The following is a 17,722-nucleotide window of genomic DNA, read 5'->3' on the forward strand; positions in this document are numbered from 1 at the left end:
AATATTTTTTAAAATTGTAGTATAAGTATCTCCTTCCAAATAAGTAACATCACCATTAGAAAGCAACAGCATGGACTATGATTTGATTTTTATATTTTTAGTCCTTGTCCCAATACTGAAATAAACTTAAAATTAATTGCTAAAATAGACTCAGTAATATAAAAAACAGAATATCCCACAGAGACAACATACATTTCTAGTGTAACCAACCTTCACTGAGTAGAACACTAATAATTCTTAAATGAATAGAATATTTATAAATTCTTATTAACATGTTACATGCTCTCCTTGATTAAAAAATATTTATTAATAAACATTAATAACCTGCAAGTTACTTTTTAATTAAAAACCAAAATACTCAGGACTGAGTAAAATTCTGAACATAAGATGTACTTTGAAGTTACCTGCTTTGAAATTATTTGGATCATTAATTGGTAATGAGAAAGAAGCTATGCACTAACCTACTAAATCTTCCCTGGAAGCAGCAGAACGTGGTGTGCTTGTTCCTGGTTCTATCTTTAATGACAGCCTGAATTTTAAAAAAGAAAACACACACATAAAGTGATTATCATTTGATAAAATAATATTAAAATCATGTATTTTCACACAAAAAACTAAAAGCATTTTAATAAAACAATTGAGCTGTATATTTTTCTTCATGAATAATTCATGAGTTTGTTTGAGGTGTTTGGATTTTAACTCCAAGGTCTTGTTCAATTTGTTCGCTTGCTTGAATAGTGTTCTTCTTTAGCCACATCTCCAGCCTGACTTTTTACTGGTCATTCTGGAAATGGTCTTTCAGACTTTTGTCCAGGCTGGCCTCAAACCATGATCCTTTTCTCAGCTTCCTAAGTAGATAGTGCTCAGTTCAGAGTAATCTTAAAGATGGTTATATCTTGCTCAGCACCAGTGGCTCATGCCTGTAAACTTAACTCAGGAGGTTGAGCGCTGAGGATTAGGCAGGAAAGTCCATGATACTCTGAATCTCCAATAATCACCAAAAACTAGAAGTGGTACTATAGCTCAAGTGATAATGTGCTAGCCTTGAGCATCAACAACAACAACAACAACAACAACACACACACACACACACACACACACACACACTCTCTCTCTCTCTCTCTCTCACTCTCAGGGACAGGGGCAGGCTCTAAATTCAAGCCCTAGAGACACTCTCCTCCCCTGAAGGTGTTAAACCTTCTGTTTTTTTTCATAGAAAGCTAATCTTATGGTCATTCTAGGAAATACTGAAGAGGGGAGGAAGACATCAAAATGTTTAACACAAGTCACAGGTAATAATGGGAAGGGGGAAAAGGTCAATAAAGAGGGAAAATATACAACTGAAATACTGAAGTGTCTCTGTGGCTCAAGTAATAATGTGTTAGTCTTGAGCACAAACATCCCCCCCCCAAAAAAACCCCTCAGGGATAGTGCCTAGGCCCTGAGTTCAAGCCCCAGGACTGGTGAAAAAATAAAAATAAAATAATATTGAAGTACTTTATATGCATGTATGAAACTAGAATAAAGAAATCTATTGAGGGCTGGGAAGGTGGCTCAGTGGTAGAGTGCTTGCCTTGCATGCATGAGGCCCTGGGTTTGATTCGTCAGCACCATAAGCAAAAAGGAAAAAGCCAGAAGTGGCGCTGTGGCTCAAGAGGTAGAGCGCTAGCCACATAAGCAAAAAGGAAAAAGCCAGAAGTGGCGCTATGGCTCAAGTGGTAGAGTGCTAGCCTTGAGCTGAAGAGCTGAGGGACTGCCCAGGCCCAGAGTTCAGGCCCCATGACTGGACCCCTCCCAAAAAAAGGAAATCTATTGAAGTTGTCTTAGGAAGAGGCAAAGGGGGAACAAAGGAAAATGAGGGAGTAAGGTTGATGGGGTACATATAGAAGGAGGACAAAACCTCCATTTTGTAATATATGCTAATGAGGAATCTTCAACATAAAACGGGTCACAAAAGTCTCTTTAACAACACCAAAGGTATCAAATAGTTCAATATATTTAAAGAGATGTGGTGATCAACTAAAAGATGATCTAAGTTCCTATATGAGTTGGAATGGAGGAGAGCATGATGAAAGGGATGACACTGATCAAGATACATTAAACTTTGGAACTGAAACCCCTTTGTGTAACTATTAAAAAAGTAAAAACAAAAAATTCAGGAGCAATCACGTATAATATTTAATATACATTTAGTTACTGGATGAGTATTGATTTAACTGCAACACTGCAAATTTCAAAAACATGTTATTCAGAACTAACCATTCAACTAATTAATTAACTCAACTTTTAGAAAGAAAGGTGTGGTAGGGCACCTAAGGATTGAGGTACAAGGCCAGCCCAGGAAAGATTGTCCATAAGACTTGTATCTCCAATTAACTACCAAAAAGACAAAATTGGAACCATGGCACAAGTGGAAGAGTACTGGCTGAGCAAAAAAAAGTTCAGGGAGAAGACGTCGGCCCTGAGTTCAAGCCCCAGGATTGGTGCCCACGCACACACATATACACAGAACCATATTTATTTTTTGGTGGTGTTGCTGAGTATTGAACCCAGGGCCTTGCGCTAGCCAAGTACTCTAACACTGATCTAAGTCACCAACTTCTTAACTATTTTCTTGGTTTTTGTCTTTAAAATTCTTTAACTTCCCACAATATTTAGTTGGGCTTACAGCACACAATTGCTTTTTTGGGGGGTCAGTCATGGGGCTTGAACTCAGGGCCTGGGCACTGTCCCTGGGCTCTTTTGCTCAAAGTTAGTGCTCTACAACTTTTTTTTGTTTTGTTTTGTTTTTGTTTTGGGTCCAGTCGTGGGGCCTGAACTCTGGGCCTGGGCGCTGTCCCTCAGCTATTCAGCTCAAGGCTAGCGCTCTACCATTTGAGCCACAGCACTACTTCCGGCTTTTTTCTTTTTTTTTTAACGTAAAGAAATCCAGTTAGAAAAAAAAAGAAATCCAGTTAGATTCCTGAGTAGGATGAATAATTTTTAAATAGGTAAGCATGTCAAGTATTAAGATGTCTGTCTGTCTTACTGGACAAAATGTAAATATTAGGTAAGAGTTTTGAACGAGTAACTAGAAAAATGGAAAAATATGAAGTGGTAAATATGACAGTTCATCAAACTTGAAAAGCTTACAACAGAGGGCAACACATTTGTGAAAGAACTCTGGCCTTAAAAAGCTCATCACTGAAGGGTCTTATATATTTCACCAGCTGGGGTCTGGTGGCACATCACTGTAACCCTAGCTACTCAGGAGATGGAGACATGGAGGGTCATGGTTTGAAGCCAACCTGAGCAGAAAAGTCCCATTAACCAGCAAAAAGTAGTGCTGGAGGCAAGACTGAGTGGTAGTATGTCTGCCGTCAGAAAACTAGCTACCTAAGAGCACAAGGGCCCTAGTACTGGCAGACATATACAAAAAGGGTTGGGGGATTGGCACAGTAATTCATACTAATCCTAGTTACTGAGGAAGCTGAGATCAGGAGGATTGACCCTGTCTCAAGTTCTGCAACTAAAAGTGGTGGCATGTAACTGTGAGTTTAGTTCCGTGCAAAGTATAAATAAGGAGGATTGCAGTCCAGGTCAGCCTGGTCATAAATACGAGACTCTTATTTGAACAATAACTAAAAACAAAAAAATATGGCTATAGGTATGGCTCGAGCAGTAGGGAACCTGCCTAGCAAGTGCAAGGCCTTTTCAAATCCTAGTACAATTCAACCCAAGGGATATACTATGGTTTTTTGTTGTTGGTTGTGGGACCTGAACTCTGGGCCTGGGCGCTGTCCCTCAGCTCTTCAGCTCTAGGCTAGCGATTTACCACTTGAGCCACAGCGCCACTTCCAGCCTTTTCTGCTTATGTGGTACTGAGGAATTGAACCCAGGGGCTTGTACATGCACGGCAAGCACTCTACCACTGAGCCACCTTCCAGCCCCCAAGTGATATACTATGTAAAAATGTTTTATAAGTGGGTGCCAGTTACTCACACATACAATCCTTGCTACTCAGGAAGGAGGCTGAGATCTGAGGATTTTGGTTTTAGCTAGCCTAAGCAAAAAATCCATGAGACTCTTATCTCCAAGTAACTGGCAAAAAGTGGGAAATAGAGGTATGGCTAAAGTGGCAGAGTGCTAGCCACAATCTAAAAGGCTGAGCAAGAGCCAAGACTCTGAGTTCAAGCCCCAATACTGGCACATACAAAAAAAGTTTTATAAAATAAAAGTTGCTATGGACTATAAAGGGTTAATATTTTGGGATAGAGATAAAGATGGCAATAAAGTTGTTTACAAACATTAACAAAATTTTGGACTAGGAAGGTGGCTTAGTGGTAGAGTGCTGGCCTAGCATGCATGAAGCCCTGGGTTTGATTCCTTAGTACCACATACACAGAAAAAGCTGGAAGTGGTACTGAGGCTCAAGTCATTGAGTCCTAGCCTTGAAGAAAAAGAAGCTCAGGGACAGTGCCCAGGCCCTGAGTTCAAGCAAGAAAAAAAAATTACCTGTCACAAACATTAATAAAATTTAAACACATTTAGAACCTCTTGAAATACTTAATACTGAAGAAAAGTCAATTTCTAGCTCTTTTTTTGTAATTTTCTAGTGTTTCAATAGGATTCTGTTCCACAGAATTAAAAAAAAGATTGCTAAAACCTATGAATAAGGAAGTTAATAATCGTTAATCAAAAAGGTTAAGGAAATATTCTGAAAAACATTAATTTTTCACTTTGACAGAAAAATTTAAATATGCCTTTTATCTGGAAAAATATTTTTGGAAGACATCAAATTTATGTTTTTAATGTGCATTAATTTCACTAGTGGATTTTACTATGGTGTTTCAGACATGCACACACTATATTTTGCTTAAAATAACCCTCTCTATGTCTTTCTCTTCCTCCCTTCTCCCCTAACACACTATTGATCAACAGCTTTTTTTTTGGTTCTTTATGCCAGAAGGCAACAAATTCAATTTAAAAGCTTCAGAACAACTGACAGTATAAAAGCTAAGGAAAAATCTGGGCCTGGTGAAAAGTGCCTAGAGTCCCAGACACTCAGCAAGCTTGAACTCAAGAGTTGAGACTAACTAGAATAACAGAACATATCCCTGTTAAAAAAATCTCAAAGATAAAACAAATTTTATTAACAAATCAAAGTTGTAAAACCTCATGAAAAGTAAGTTCTTTTCCCCTGCCTACTGAAAGGAAACTGGTAGTCATGATATAAAACACTAAAACTGAAAGATGAAAAAAAAGGGTTAATTTTACAAAAACAAGCCCTGTGCTGGGCAAAACTGGCATAGTAAACAGAGAGACATAGATATCAGCTATCTGCACAGGGGGTGGGGGTTAGGGGAGTTAACGGGTTTGAACTCTGAGCTTTATGCTTTGCTAGGCAGATGTTCTTTGCTTTAGTCATGCTTCCAGAACTTGTTTTGACTGGCCTGGAACCACAAGCATCTCCATCTCTGTCTTTGTTTTTTCCTGCAGGTTGTGGGGCTTGATCTCTGGGCCTGGGCACCGTCCCTCAGCTCTTCAGCTCAAGGCTAGCTTTCTACCACTTGAGCCACAGCACTACTTCTGGTTTTCTAGTGGTTTATTGGAGATAAGAATCTCACAGACTTTCCTGCCCCTGCTGGCTTTGAACCACGATCCTCAGATCTCAGCTTCCTGAGTAGCTAGGGTTACAGGTGTGAGCCACCGGCATGCAGCTTCTCTGTCTTCTTTGTAACTGGGATAACAGCTATTGATGTGAGTGGGGTATTTCCTTGAACTGCAATCCTCCCTACCTCTGTTAGTAGTTAGGATTACAGATGTGAGCAACCAGTGCCTGGTCTAGATTTTTAAAATCTTTAATACAGAAGAGAAGGTAAGTATAGTGCTGTATTGGAAAAATAAACAGTAACTCAGAGACATGAAGTTTAATAGTGTTGCAATCCATGAAAACAATCTTCAAGATGTGTCTAAAAATTACCATTAAAAGGAGAAATTTTTCTATTTTATAAGCTGTTTCATTAATTTGTTCATTAAAAGATATATTTCCATAAAGATTGACTAAATATATAGGGGAATCTGAATTATCAAACAGCTGTCTAAAGTTTGATAAAGTATAATACTCTTTAATAAAGGGAACAATGAATATTTGTATGTTTGACTCAATTATAGCAAGTGACTAAAAGGAAATATGATTTGGTTAATGTAACACTGGATTAGGCACTTCTGTAGATGTAGGACTTAGATGTTTAAATACACGGATATGGAAGAAAGAAGGATAGGACAAAGTACAAACCAATTTTGAAGATCCAACCTACTTGTAATTATCGTCTTCCACAAACTTTTGTAGTTCTTCTATGTATTGGACCGAGTTCAGGTATTTTTGGACATGAGGCAACATTGGAATATCTAGGCAAAATGTGATAAGTAATTATCCAATAAAGTGTATCTTAACCAGAAATTTAAAAGACAGACTTTTTCTTAAAGGACTCCAATTAGGAAGTTCTACATATTTAAGAAATTTCATAGTAAAAAAATCAGCGACTTCCCAATTTTCCATGATGTAAAAAAAAAAAAAATCAGAGACTTCAATATGATTATACTTAAGCATAAAATCTGTGTAATACGGCACTTAATTTTTCATTTTTGGTCAGTTGTGGGGCTTGAACTTAGGGCTTGGGCACTCTCCCTGAGCTCTTTCTGCTCAAGGCTAGTACTCTACCCGATCTAAGCCACAGCACCACTTCTGATTTTCTGGTGATTAATTGGAAATAAGAGTTTCACAGACGGGCTGGAAAATTGGCTCAGTGGTAGAGTGTTTGCCTTGTATACATGAGGCCCTAGGTTCGATTCCTCAGCACCACATAAGCAGAAAAGGCCAGAAGTGGTGCTGTGGCTCAAGTGGTAGAGCACTAGAGCTGAGGGACAGCGTCCAGGCCCAGAGTTCAGGCTCCAAGACCAACCAAAAAAAGTTTCACAGACTTTCCTGCTCTGGCTGGCTTTGAACCATGATCTTCATATCTTAGCCTCCTGAGTGGCTAGGATTATAGGCCACCAGTACCTGGCTTAATTTTTCTTTTAAACAACTTGTTTTCCAGCTCTGTGGGTCACTACTCATTATGAATTTCAAAAAGATTTAAGTTAGCATGGAAACTGGCATTGGAATAAGGCAGGAGCTATAATCCTATCTACTCAGGAGGCTTACTTCTGACTATTGTGATTTGAAGTTGGCCCAGAAAAGAAACTCCTGGAGGGCTGGGAAGTTGGCTCAATGATAGAGTGCTTGTCTTGAAAACATGAGGCCCTGAGTTCGACGCAGCACCATATAAGCAGAAAAAGCTGGAAGTGGCACCGTGGCTCAAGTGGTAGAGCGCTAGCTTTGAGCTGAAAAGTTGAGCAACAGCATCTAAACCCAGAGTTCAGGCCCCACGAACAAAAAAAAAAAGAAAAGAAACTTCTGGAGACTTATTTCCAATTAACCACCTAAAAGTAGAAGTGGAGCTGTGACTCAAGTGGTTAGAGCACTGGCCTTAAACAAAAAAACTTAAGGACACTACCCAGGCCCTGAATTCAAGCCACAGGTCCGGCACACACAAAACAAGGCAGAATAAAAGAATTTTTAACTCTCAGTAAGAGTCTATCATCTCTTCCACACTTTAAATAAGTTTCTTACAAGTACAGATGTACATGTGCAAAGTTAGCTTGAAATATTTTAGATAATATGAATTTAGTGTTCTTCAACATCAAAATTTAAATATAAAACATTTCAGTCCTTAAGAACATCCTAAAAAGCACTTTATGCAAGGCACAGTGATGCATGCATTACTCAGGAAGCTGAAGCAAAAAGATCACTTGCACCTAGGAGTTAGAAGTCAACTGCTCAACATAAAAAAACAACAACAACCAGAAAAAAGAGAAGGAAAGCTAACCAGTACATGCTGAAATAAGAAAGTTATATTCTCTGCGGTATGAAAAGTGGCCAATGAGATTTATCATGAAATTTATCATGAAATTCATAGCATAATAGTTTAGCATCATCTCCCAGAAACTTACCATATTCACAGGATTGCTGTAAATCAGAAATTATTCGAAGGATGTTATTCATTAAATTTGATCTCTGCTCATTTTCTAGAATGCTGCCAGTTGATGGGTATGCTGAATCAATGTACGTTAAATCTGATAAATAGATACCTGAAACAAAATTAGATGTTTTCTTACTTGTAAGTGAATCAGGGAGAGAAAACTCATTTATACATATATATACATATATGTATATATATATGTAAATATATATACATATATTTTAAAACATGCCATAAAAGAATATAGTTATTAACATATTAATATGACCAATCAGGGCTTAGATTTCCAGAGTTCGGTTCACATTTATAAACAACGTGCCTAATAAATTCTTATTTTTTAGCTGCAATTAGAATAACCTTAGCACATATGGGACTTAATGGAAAGAAGCTGAATCACTGAACTAGTTCTACCTTTGTTATTTGGTAGAGACAATCATTTTAATCTCTCAATCTTTTTACATCTATTCAACCATCACCTAAATGGAATAAGTTAAGCAGCCTAGCAAGGGGAAGTAATTTAGTTATATACCCTTGGATGGAGGATTATTATGACATTTAAGTCTTAACTACTTTGAAAATTGTCCCCATCTGGTAGCAATAGCATACAATTTAAAGATATACAATTGGATTTCTGAAATCATTAATATGACTACAAGTTGAAGTTAACCTTTCCAGCCTTTGTATGTTCTTGGTACCTATACAGATGACCCAAAATAATTTGGCTGTGCTAGTCTTGAACATGAGGTCACTCATTTAAAAATATTATCTAAGTTTTCACTATATGCACATGTAAAATGTATGAAAGCACTATAGATGGAGAAAAAATTATATACTTCTGTACTTTCCCCTTATTCTACTCCCATGAGCTCTCTGTAAGTGGAACTGAAAGTACACATCCATAAACCCATGTTTTATGTTTGCCATTTTCTCCCTCGAGTGTTTTCTAGACACATCTACATCCATTCAAACCCAGGACCTTACATAGACAGTTTAGTGTCTACTATTTTCTACTTTTCTTACAAATTCTAAGACAGGAATTTAGAAATTGTCTAGTATAAAGGGAGGCATGGCTCAAGCAGTAGAGTCTTGTCTAGCAAGCTCAAAACCAAGTTCATACTGAGAGACAGACAGACAAAGAAATATTTTATAGATGAGGAACCTAAAATCTACAGATATTTTAAGCATGTGTCTAATGCCATGTAACCTGTCAGGATGCAGTAGATCATCCTGTATTCCTAGATATACTTGTAGCCTAGGTTTAAAATAAAATTACATTATAAGCATACATATTATCTGTAACAATCACTTTTATGATCTTATATTGTCTATTTAAATTTTCTTATAACATTTCACATGTTCAATCTAGAAGCTCATTTATGGCAGTTGCTCTGCTTTGTACTTGAAGAAAATCTTGTGCATTATATCTTTAAAACAAGTGGCACTTAATACACTATAAAAGGTTACCATGGCAATCCTTTAACTCATCCTATAGTAGTATTTCTTTTTACTAAGTACAGCATTCTTAAGCCATAGATCCTAAATATCTATTTCACCCTATCTTCAAATGAACCAAGAGCCAAAGTCTTTCCCACTTCTAATCTTAGAAATGAACCTTTCTCTCTCTTCAAGTACATATTGTGATTTGGGGTGTAATTGCTATTACTTTTTTCCAAATGTATCATGTAGTCTTTTCTACCATTCAGCCCCACAGTCAATACTCCCATCAAATCATCCTATTTTAGAGTCAAAGCAATTCTTCTTTCAATTCTGATCCCCTTCTAAAGACCCTTGTGATCTCCCTTCAACAAACACCTTGAAAGAGAAACATGGAGTGGTATGCTTGTTTATTACTTACTGTACTTTTAATGTAATATCTGACATACATAAACTCCATATGGGTCAGGAAAAATTGTGAAAGACTTTAAAATGGGGGAAAATACTACTACGCTGTCTTCAGTGTTTCCATATTTTGCAACTTGGTGAAGACAGTAATGATACAAATTATTAACTAATATTACTCACTGACCGAAACACTGCCAATGAATTAATTACACATGTCTACTGACTATTGGCCCATAGATGTTGACCAATTTCGTATCTGGTCTACTGTAAGTTCACTGAAACTTAACTACTTATATGGGTATTATTATTATAAATGATCTCCCTTGTAAATTTCATGATTTAAATAAAAATTGACATGTATTGATTTTATTGAAAAGCATACATTATCCTTTAGCTAATGCAATATCTGTCAATTTTTGTGAAAGACTGGACAATTTAAGGATTGAAGCATCCCTAAGTAGACCTAAGAGGTTCCTTGAGGTACACTGCACATGTACATCAACAAAAGATGTGTTAAAAGTGATTTCATGGGTTGGAAGTATGATTCAGATGGTAAAGTGCCAGCCAATGAGCAAAAGCAGATACTGAGCTCAAACCCTGGTCTTGGACAAAAAAAAAAAAAAAGAAAAAAGAAAAAGTGGCATCGAAGTTTCACAAAGATTCTGTGCATGAAAATGTCATTCCCTGCTGATGAGACCATGGAAGAATCTGATGCAGAGTGGGATTTAAGCTTTCATTCAGTGTGTCAATACATGCCATTCTTCTACCTTATCCTTAAATCCAAGCTGTTAATATTCACTCTCTGTAACAGTGCTGTCCGATATGACAGTCACTGCCATATGTGACAACTAAGTATTCTGAATATATTAACTCACAATTGGTCATGTGTTTAAATAAAATTTCACTTTTAAAAATGAATTACAACTAGATGTTTTGGTCTATGCCTGTAAATCACAGCTACATAGGAGTTGGAGATAGCACATCATCAAGGATTGAGGCCAACCCAGTACAAGTTATAAAGACTCTCTTAAAAACAAGCAGGCTGTGTTGGTAGACACCTATAACTCCAGCTAACTGATAGGAAGACACAGAAGTACTACATTCCAAAGCTGGCTGGGTAAAAGCAGTATTGATAACAAAATGAAAAAAAAAGTCTAGAGGCATTGCAAATGGAAGGATCTGATTTTAATCCCCAATACTTCCAATTAAAAACGAAAAACAAAACTTAACCCCCCCTCCCAACCTGTAACATCACCAGTACTGTTATATCCCTCCCTACCTCCATTACTGTTCTAAATTTTAAGAATATTCTTATTTTTCCAAGGCATATCTGTATCCTTCCACAATGCATTATTTACTTTTGCTTACTGCTGGTTATTTCTTTCTTTCTTTTTTCTTTTTTGTGTGTGTGTGTGGGACTGGTCCAAGACTGGGACTCAAACTGGGTACCTAGGACCACAGTTTGAAGCCAGAATTGGCATAAAGTGTGAAAGACTGCATCTCCAATTAACTAGCAAAAAGCCAGCCTGGAAGCATGGCTCAAGTGGTAGTTTGCCATCAAGGAAGTTAAGCAAAAGAATTCAAACCTTAGTATCAGCAAAAACGACAACAAAGATAATCACATTTTAGGTAGGTAGAATTTTAGAAAAATGCCTGCTATATTCTAGGTGACATGAACATTCACTAGATTTTTTTTTAAGGATGCTTTTTGAATGTTAGTCATGTTTTGTTACTTGTTTCTGTGGTTAAAGGCATTTGTAATTCCTTAAAATAAATCAATCTGTGACTATAACACAATTTACTCATTTTACATGATAGATTTTGAAGTTGCTTCCTTTCTCCCTCCATGTTCTACAGATATTTCTTGTGTATGTTTCCTACAACCCACCCACCCAAACCCAAACCCAAGCCCAAACCCAAACCCACACCCACAGACAGAATTTCTAGAGGATACCCACCTTTCCACACCCAAATTCATTCCTGAGACCAAATTGGTAAGGTTCTAAGGTATAATTTATGCTTAATAGTGCCAACTCAACACTCCTTTTGCCAGTATATAAATTTCAACAGAAAAATAGTTTTGTGCTATCTTCTTATCATTAATCTTACTTTTAGGAAATATTGTTTAAAATGATATATCTTCATATCAATTTTCATTGCATGATTAGTGACATTCCAGTTTTTGCCCATTCTTGTCTTCTTGTTATTAGTTCTATTTTGTTTAAGATACAAGGATTTATTGCAGTACAACAGGAAATAGTGGAGAAAGATAGTGAATATTTCTGTTCTCATGCAGGAAATGGGAATCTAATTTCTTTTGAACATACTGTGGACACTGACTGATTTGTTATGTTTTATCTAGTCACTCTTCCATTCACAAAACACTCTTATCTCTTTATTATGATACTTAATCTTACTCTCACATAGGCATTGATGACCTTCTCATTATAAATCTTTAAACATTCTTGTTCTCCTCTAAGCCTTTCAATAGTATTTTAATCATTCCCTTCTTGGTTTTTACAGATTGAACTTCCATAACCTTTTAGTCCTTTGATTCTTCTCTGTCCTGATTTTCCATGGTCTGTCATGATATCTGCACAGTTAACATGTAATCTCTCTACAAAATCTTGGTTCTGTAGCGTCAGCTACTACCTAACTTGTCGTCTCTGATCTTTTAAATCTCTGTGTAAAACTGAGTTGCCAGATTTCATTTTTCAAATTAACAAGTTAAACCAATCATTTGTTCTGAAATATCTGCCATTCCAATTTCCTATGTTGGTTATTCACAGTACTCACTGCTTAAATTAGAAAGCCCCCAAAGTGCCCAAATTAAAAAGGTATTTACTACCTCATCTTTTTTTTTTTTGGGTCCGGTCGTGGGGCCTGAACTCTGGGCCTGGGTGCTGTCCCTCAGCTCTTCAGCTCAAGGCTAGCGCTCTACCACTTGAGCCACAGCGCCCACTTCCGGCTTTTTTCTTTTTGCTTATGTGGTACTGAGGAATCGAACCCAGGGCCTTGAGCATGCAAGGCAAACGCTCTACCACTGAGCCACCTTCCCAGCCCTCACTACCTCATCTTTTACCCAAGTTAAACTGGTGAATAAAAACAATCACTGAATGATGAACAATATATTCTATCAGAGGTTAGAGGCTGGCTGCCCATCTGTTCCAATACTTTTAAAATCAGGAAAAGAGCATAGGAAAAATCCAAATGACCATCTTTCCCTGAGAAATGGGAGTAACTTATAAAACTGTCTTCTAATCCTTCACATTCATAATGAAGAACCCCCAGAACAGCTGATTCCTTAAAAAATAAACCATTACAATGCCAGTCATAACCTTCATCCTCCTGTTACCTTTTGGTCTACTTCACTTATTCATATAAGCTGCTTCATTCTTATTTTGTGTATTTACCTTTACAGGCCTACTTTTAAAATGTATGACATAGGAATTTAAGAAAACAATTCTATGATAAAGGTAGAAATTAAGCTCAAAACTTTAAATAAAGGGGCTGGGAAGGTGGCTCAGTGGTAGAGTGCTTGCCTTGCATGCATGAGGCCCTGGGTTTGATTCCTCAGCATCACATAAGCAGGAAACAAGAAAAAAAGCTGGAAGTGGCACTGTGGCTCAGGTGGCAGAGTGCTAGCCTTGAGCTGAGAGCTGAGGGACAGCATCCAGGCCCAGAGTTCAGGCCCACGAAGCGGACCCTCCGAGGTCTCCTCCCCCCAAAACAACTTTAAATAAAGTATATGAATCGATGGCATCTATGAGAAAAACACAAACTAATGCAAGAGGAAAGCAACTGGTGTCTATCAGAAGTCCAAAATTGTACCTGGAAGCAGCATTCAGCAAGTATGTAACCCAATGAAATGAGAGAATAGTTTGAGGTTTGAATCTTAATTGTACTACTTATCAAAGCCAAGTTACTGTTTCCTCATATTCCACTGAATTAATATTTCTTGATTTGATGAAATGTAAAAGCATAGTTGGTATTCAATACTTATTCCCTCTCTAGAATTGTATTTATACAGCAGAAGAAACCCAGCCAGAAAAGGGTGAAGATTTGTGTAAGTACAGTTAATGGGACCTCTGGTTTTTTGTTCCCTTCAGGGTTCATCTGTTTTCAAATCACAACATATCAAGTAATACAAGAATGACCATATTTAGACAAGAGGGATCCATTTGTATATATAAAAGCAGTTTTAGCTGAAGAAACATTACATAATAAGATAAGGTATACCAACAACTTTCTTGTAAGTTTAAAATCTTCTGAGATACCAACTCAGGAAGTAAAATGTTTAAAACCTTTTCTGGTCTATAAAGAAGTGTTTAGGTTGTTGCCTCTTGACAAATCTAGTTCTTTTTCATCCTAACAAAAAACTCATCAGCTTGCAATTACTTCTAAAATAAAGTCAAGAACTGTTTCCCCCCAGTATTCAATTTAAAAGCTCTCTAGCCAACAGACTAAAATGTTTGTTTTATAATTGCCTGCTAAACTATGATAGTCTGTTTCCAGATGGTGCCCTTCCTTCAACCTACACACAATCTCCCCTTGTTCAGAGCTACTCAATCTCCTGCTGATCCCACTACCCCCACCCTATTTAAAGCTACAGAGAGGAAATCCTAAGGAGGAGATTTCCCCTGCTAGTCTCCAGCAAATTTTTGATGACGTAATATGTGGGCTGAACTTCAGCCTACCAGGAAAAAGAGGGAATCAGTATTCAAGGGTACTGTGTATGCAGCTCGTGTCAGCTGCAGCTGGTTACTGCACTTCTTCTCCATGTGGCAGACAGAGCGCAGCCACAATGCTTTCACTGCTGGATTAGAGACAGCCCACAGACCAGAACTTCACTACACTACTTAAAAGTTACATAGGTGGCTTGTCAAATTCAATCAATTAGTATTGTAAAAAGAAAAGGTCCTTATTAGTGGTTGGATTCAACAATCCTCACCAAAAAAATGCAGTTGCCATTGAAGTCAGAGATGAACCAACGTCTACACTGATTTTTTAAAATCAAGAAAAAGGGCAGCAACTTTCTGGATTCAATTTATCAACAACATAAAAAGGTATTTTAATATTTCTTTTATTTTTACTCCAAATACTCTATGTGTATGTATTAAATGAAAAGTAATGTTTGTAGTAACTTCAAAATCTATTAAAGAACTTTAAAATATTTTATAATTTATGTTATTTTAAAAAAGCCTTGTTTTTCAATTTCATGTAAGTATTAGTTATGATGGTTAATGGATTATCTGATGTTCAATCTCATATATCATTATAAACAGATATATATATATATATGCTGGGTTTCTAAACACTAGAAAAAAATTTTAATTAGTAACAGATTATATATTGAAGAGTTAACATAAGAATGAACAACAAAGCGATATAAACTAAATAGCTGTAAACATGATTAGTTTTTCTTATAATTACTTAAACAGTTGGACCTCAAAGTACAGTTACAAAACAAAGCTAAAAAGATATAAAAATAACTAAAAGGGGTTGCATAAACTTCAGTTAAAACATACCAAATACTAAGCCAAATTCTTAATCAGATTTAAGATAAATCTATGGTTTTTCTTGCAATAATCCAGAATTTAAAGATGTTGAAGTTTACATGTAATAGTAATTTGAGTATCAAAACTGTAATTACTTGGAAAAGTTTATTATACACCTACAAAAATCTCAACCCTAAAAGTTGGAACTGATGAAAAGTTAAGTATTCAGCATTAACAATAGAAAATGAGGCCAGAATATATAATTACTTATGATGATATCAAGTTAATAACTACTTTTAGATAGAAGTAATTCTGGTAACCATACAAAAGAATTGTCTATTAGTATTCTATCTGGGGGCTTTATTATAAGAATTGTTAAAAATATAAAATTAGTTATCAGTACTAAACACTTCATTCACTTTGTTATGATTTGAAAACACTGACCTTTTAACAGTAAGAATTTTTAGCAAACAAGTAATCATGTTACAATTTTTAAAATTCTGTTTTCATATTCTTTGCTTAAAGATTTAAAACTCTTAAATATTGCGAAGAGTTCTGTTAAACACTATTTTACAAAGGATTTTGATAAAATACCGAAGCTATACAAGACACAAAATAATGGTCATTTTCCCTGCCTGTTCTTGCTATGAAAAGTTTAAGAACTCACATAAACTTCAGTTCTTCACATTGCCTTAGCCAAACATCAACCTGAAACCTAACAATACAAATAATAATTAACTCCTTTCTGAAATGTATCCAGAGGATGAAAATGTTCTCTAATCTCTGCCTACAGCACAATTCACAATCTATAAGTTCTTCATCTAACATCAGTGAATTTAACCTCACTGCCTCATGCTGTTTTCAGAGCATGACACAGCCAATTAAATAACTCTATGAGTTTACCATCTGAAGGGAAGTAGGATCCTGGCTTTTATTTTCTCTAACAGCTGGCAATGTGGTAACTATGAAAAGAAAGAGTACTAAGAAAATTAATCCAAATGTATAGTGCTTTTTTTTCCTTTTCCTAAAACTAGCCAAGAAAAGACACAGATTTAAACTTAAGTATATGGTAACTAATTTATGACATTCTCTTGGGACCTAGGAAAAATTTAACATATACAGGAAGGTTTTATGAGGTAACACAGATTTATGGGTCTTTCACTTTTAAAACTGAACATATGTGGAAAAATATTAAATAAGAATTATTTTTAGAAAATATAATAGTACATTTAAAAAGTTCTTTACTAATGACGTAGTTAGTCTACTACTTAAGCAATGTGGCTCTTTTGCTATGTTTTAAGAATCAAAATATTTTTGAAAAGATAAAGGTACTTATTTAAAAATAAGAAACAATGCTTAGTTTCCTACTTTACATACTAACTTCTTAGGACTTAATTTTACAGGAACCATAATGATCTAAAGTAATATACAAAATAAATTCTTTAATTTTAATCAAGATTAGCATTTAGATTTTGTTGTTTTCCAATGACACTGATGCAGTCTTGGACAATAATCCTTAGTTGTTCCTTAAAATTTGTCTGACATTAATACACATTGGGTATCATTCTTTTAGTTCCATGAAACTTTCTGAACTTTCTTTGTTTTGGTAGTCTGTTTTGTTGAAGAAATTATTTAAATAATTTCGTGATCAAGAATTTCCATTCTATTATTAAAATTAAAACACATGGATTTCAGTACTAAGTTAAATATGTAGGAAAAATAGTATACATTTAACCCAGGAAGCTGCTAGCTTTTTTACTGTCCTCAGTTTTTTTTTTAAAATATAAACTACAGCTAAATTCCACGAATCTAGTTATAGCAAGAAATGTTTTACCAATTTTGTTTTAGTCTAAGCAACTCTTGCATAATAAAACAGCTCTTTAACAAGCCAGAATTATGTCTTTAAAATGGCCAAGTATAAAAATATTGAAAGTTAAAAGCAGTTTTAAAGAAAGCTTTTGGTTATCAGTCAACAATAGAAGGCTATGATATAAATGTTATATTATCTTCATCCTCCCTGTCTTGGTTGAATAAAAGAAAAATAATTCTCCATATTCATTCCATTGTCTACTTTCATTCTCAATCCATTCTGAACATACTACTCAATTGAAAACACCAAAAAATAAAATGTGCTTTTTGACAAAACAAGTAGCAACAGTCTTTACAAATACAGTTAAAAATATTGGTTCAGGGCTGGGAAGGTGGCTCAGTGGTAGAGCGCTTGCCTTGCATGCATGAGGCCCTGGGTTTGATTCCTTATCACCACATAAGCAAAAAGAAAAAAAGCTGGAAGTGGCGCTGTGGCTCAAGTGGTAGAGT

General features: G+C 35.9%; 2 protein-coding genes across 7 annotated transcripts in view; one reads left to right on the forward strand and one right to left on the reverse strand.

The window, feature by feature from the left end:
* Positions 1–17,722, reverse strand: part of Ralgps2 (Ral GEF with PH domain and SH3 binding motif 2) — a 122,002-nt gene that overhangs the window by 20,444 nt on the left and 83,836 nt on the right. For all 5 annotated transcript variants that reach the window (XM_013015670.1, XM_013015667.1, XM_013015669.1 and 2 more), the window contains exons 9-11: positions 8,035–8,172; positions 6,300–6,390; positions 462–529 (exon numbers count right to left, since the gene is read on the reverse strand). In XM_013015670.1, coding sequence (XP_012871124.1) covers positions 462–529; positions 6,300–6,390; positions 8,035–8,172 — 297 coding nt within the window. The remainder of the gene's footprint in view (positions 1–461; positions 530–6,299; positions 6,391–8,034; positions 8,173–17,722) is intronic.
* Angptl1 (angiopoietin-like 1) overlaps positions 14,660–17,722 on the forward strand; it is a 21,828-nt gene continuing 18,765 nt past the window's right edge. For both annotated transcript variants that reach the window (XM_013015674.1, XM_013015673.1), the window contains exon 1: positions 14,660–14,971. The gene's annotated coding sequence lies outside the window, so the exon portion shown is untranslated. The remainder of the gene's footprint in view (positions 14,972–17,722) is intronic.

This window comes from Dipodomys ordii, unplaced genomic scaffold (genome assembly GCF_000151885.1).
Source record: "Dipodomys ordii isolate 6190 unplaced genomic scaffold, Dord_2.0 Scaffold27, whole genome shotgun sequence".
Classification (NCBI taxonomy): Eukaryota; Metazoa; Chordata; class Mammalia; order Rodentia; family Heteromyidae; genus Dipodomys; species Dipodomys ordii.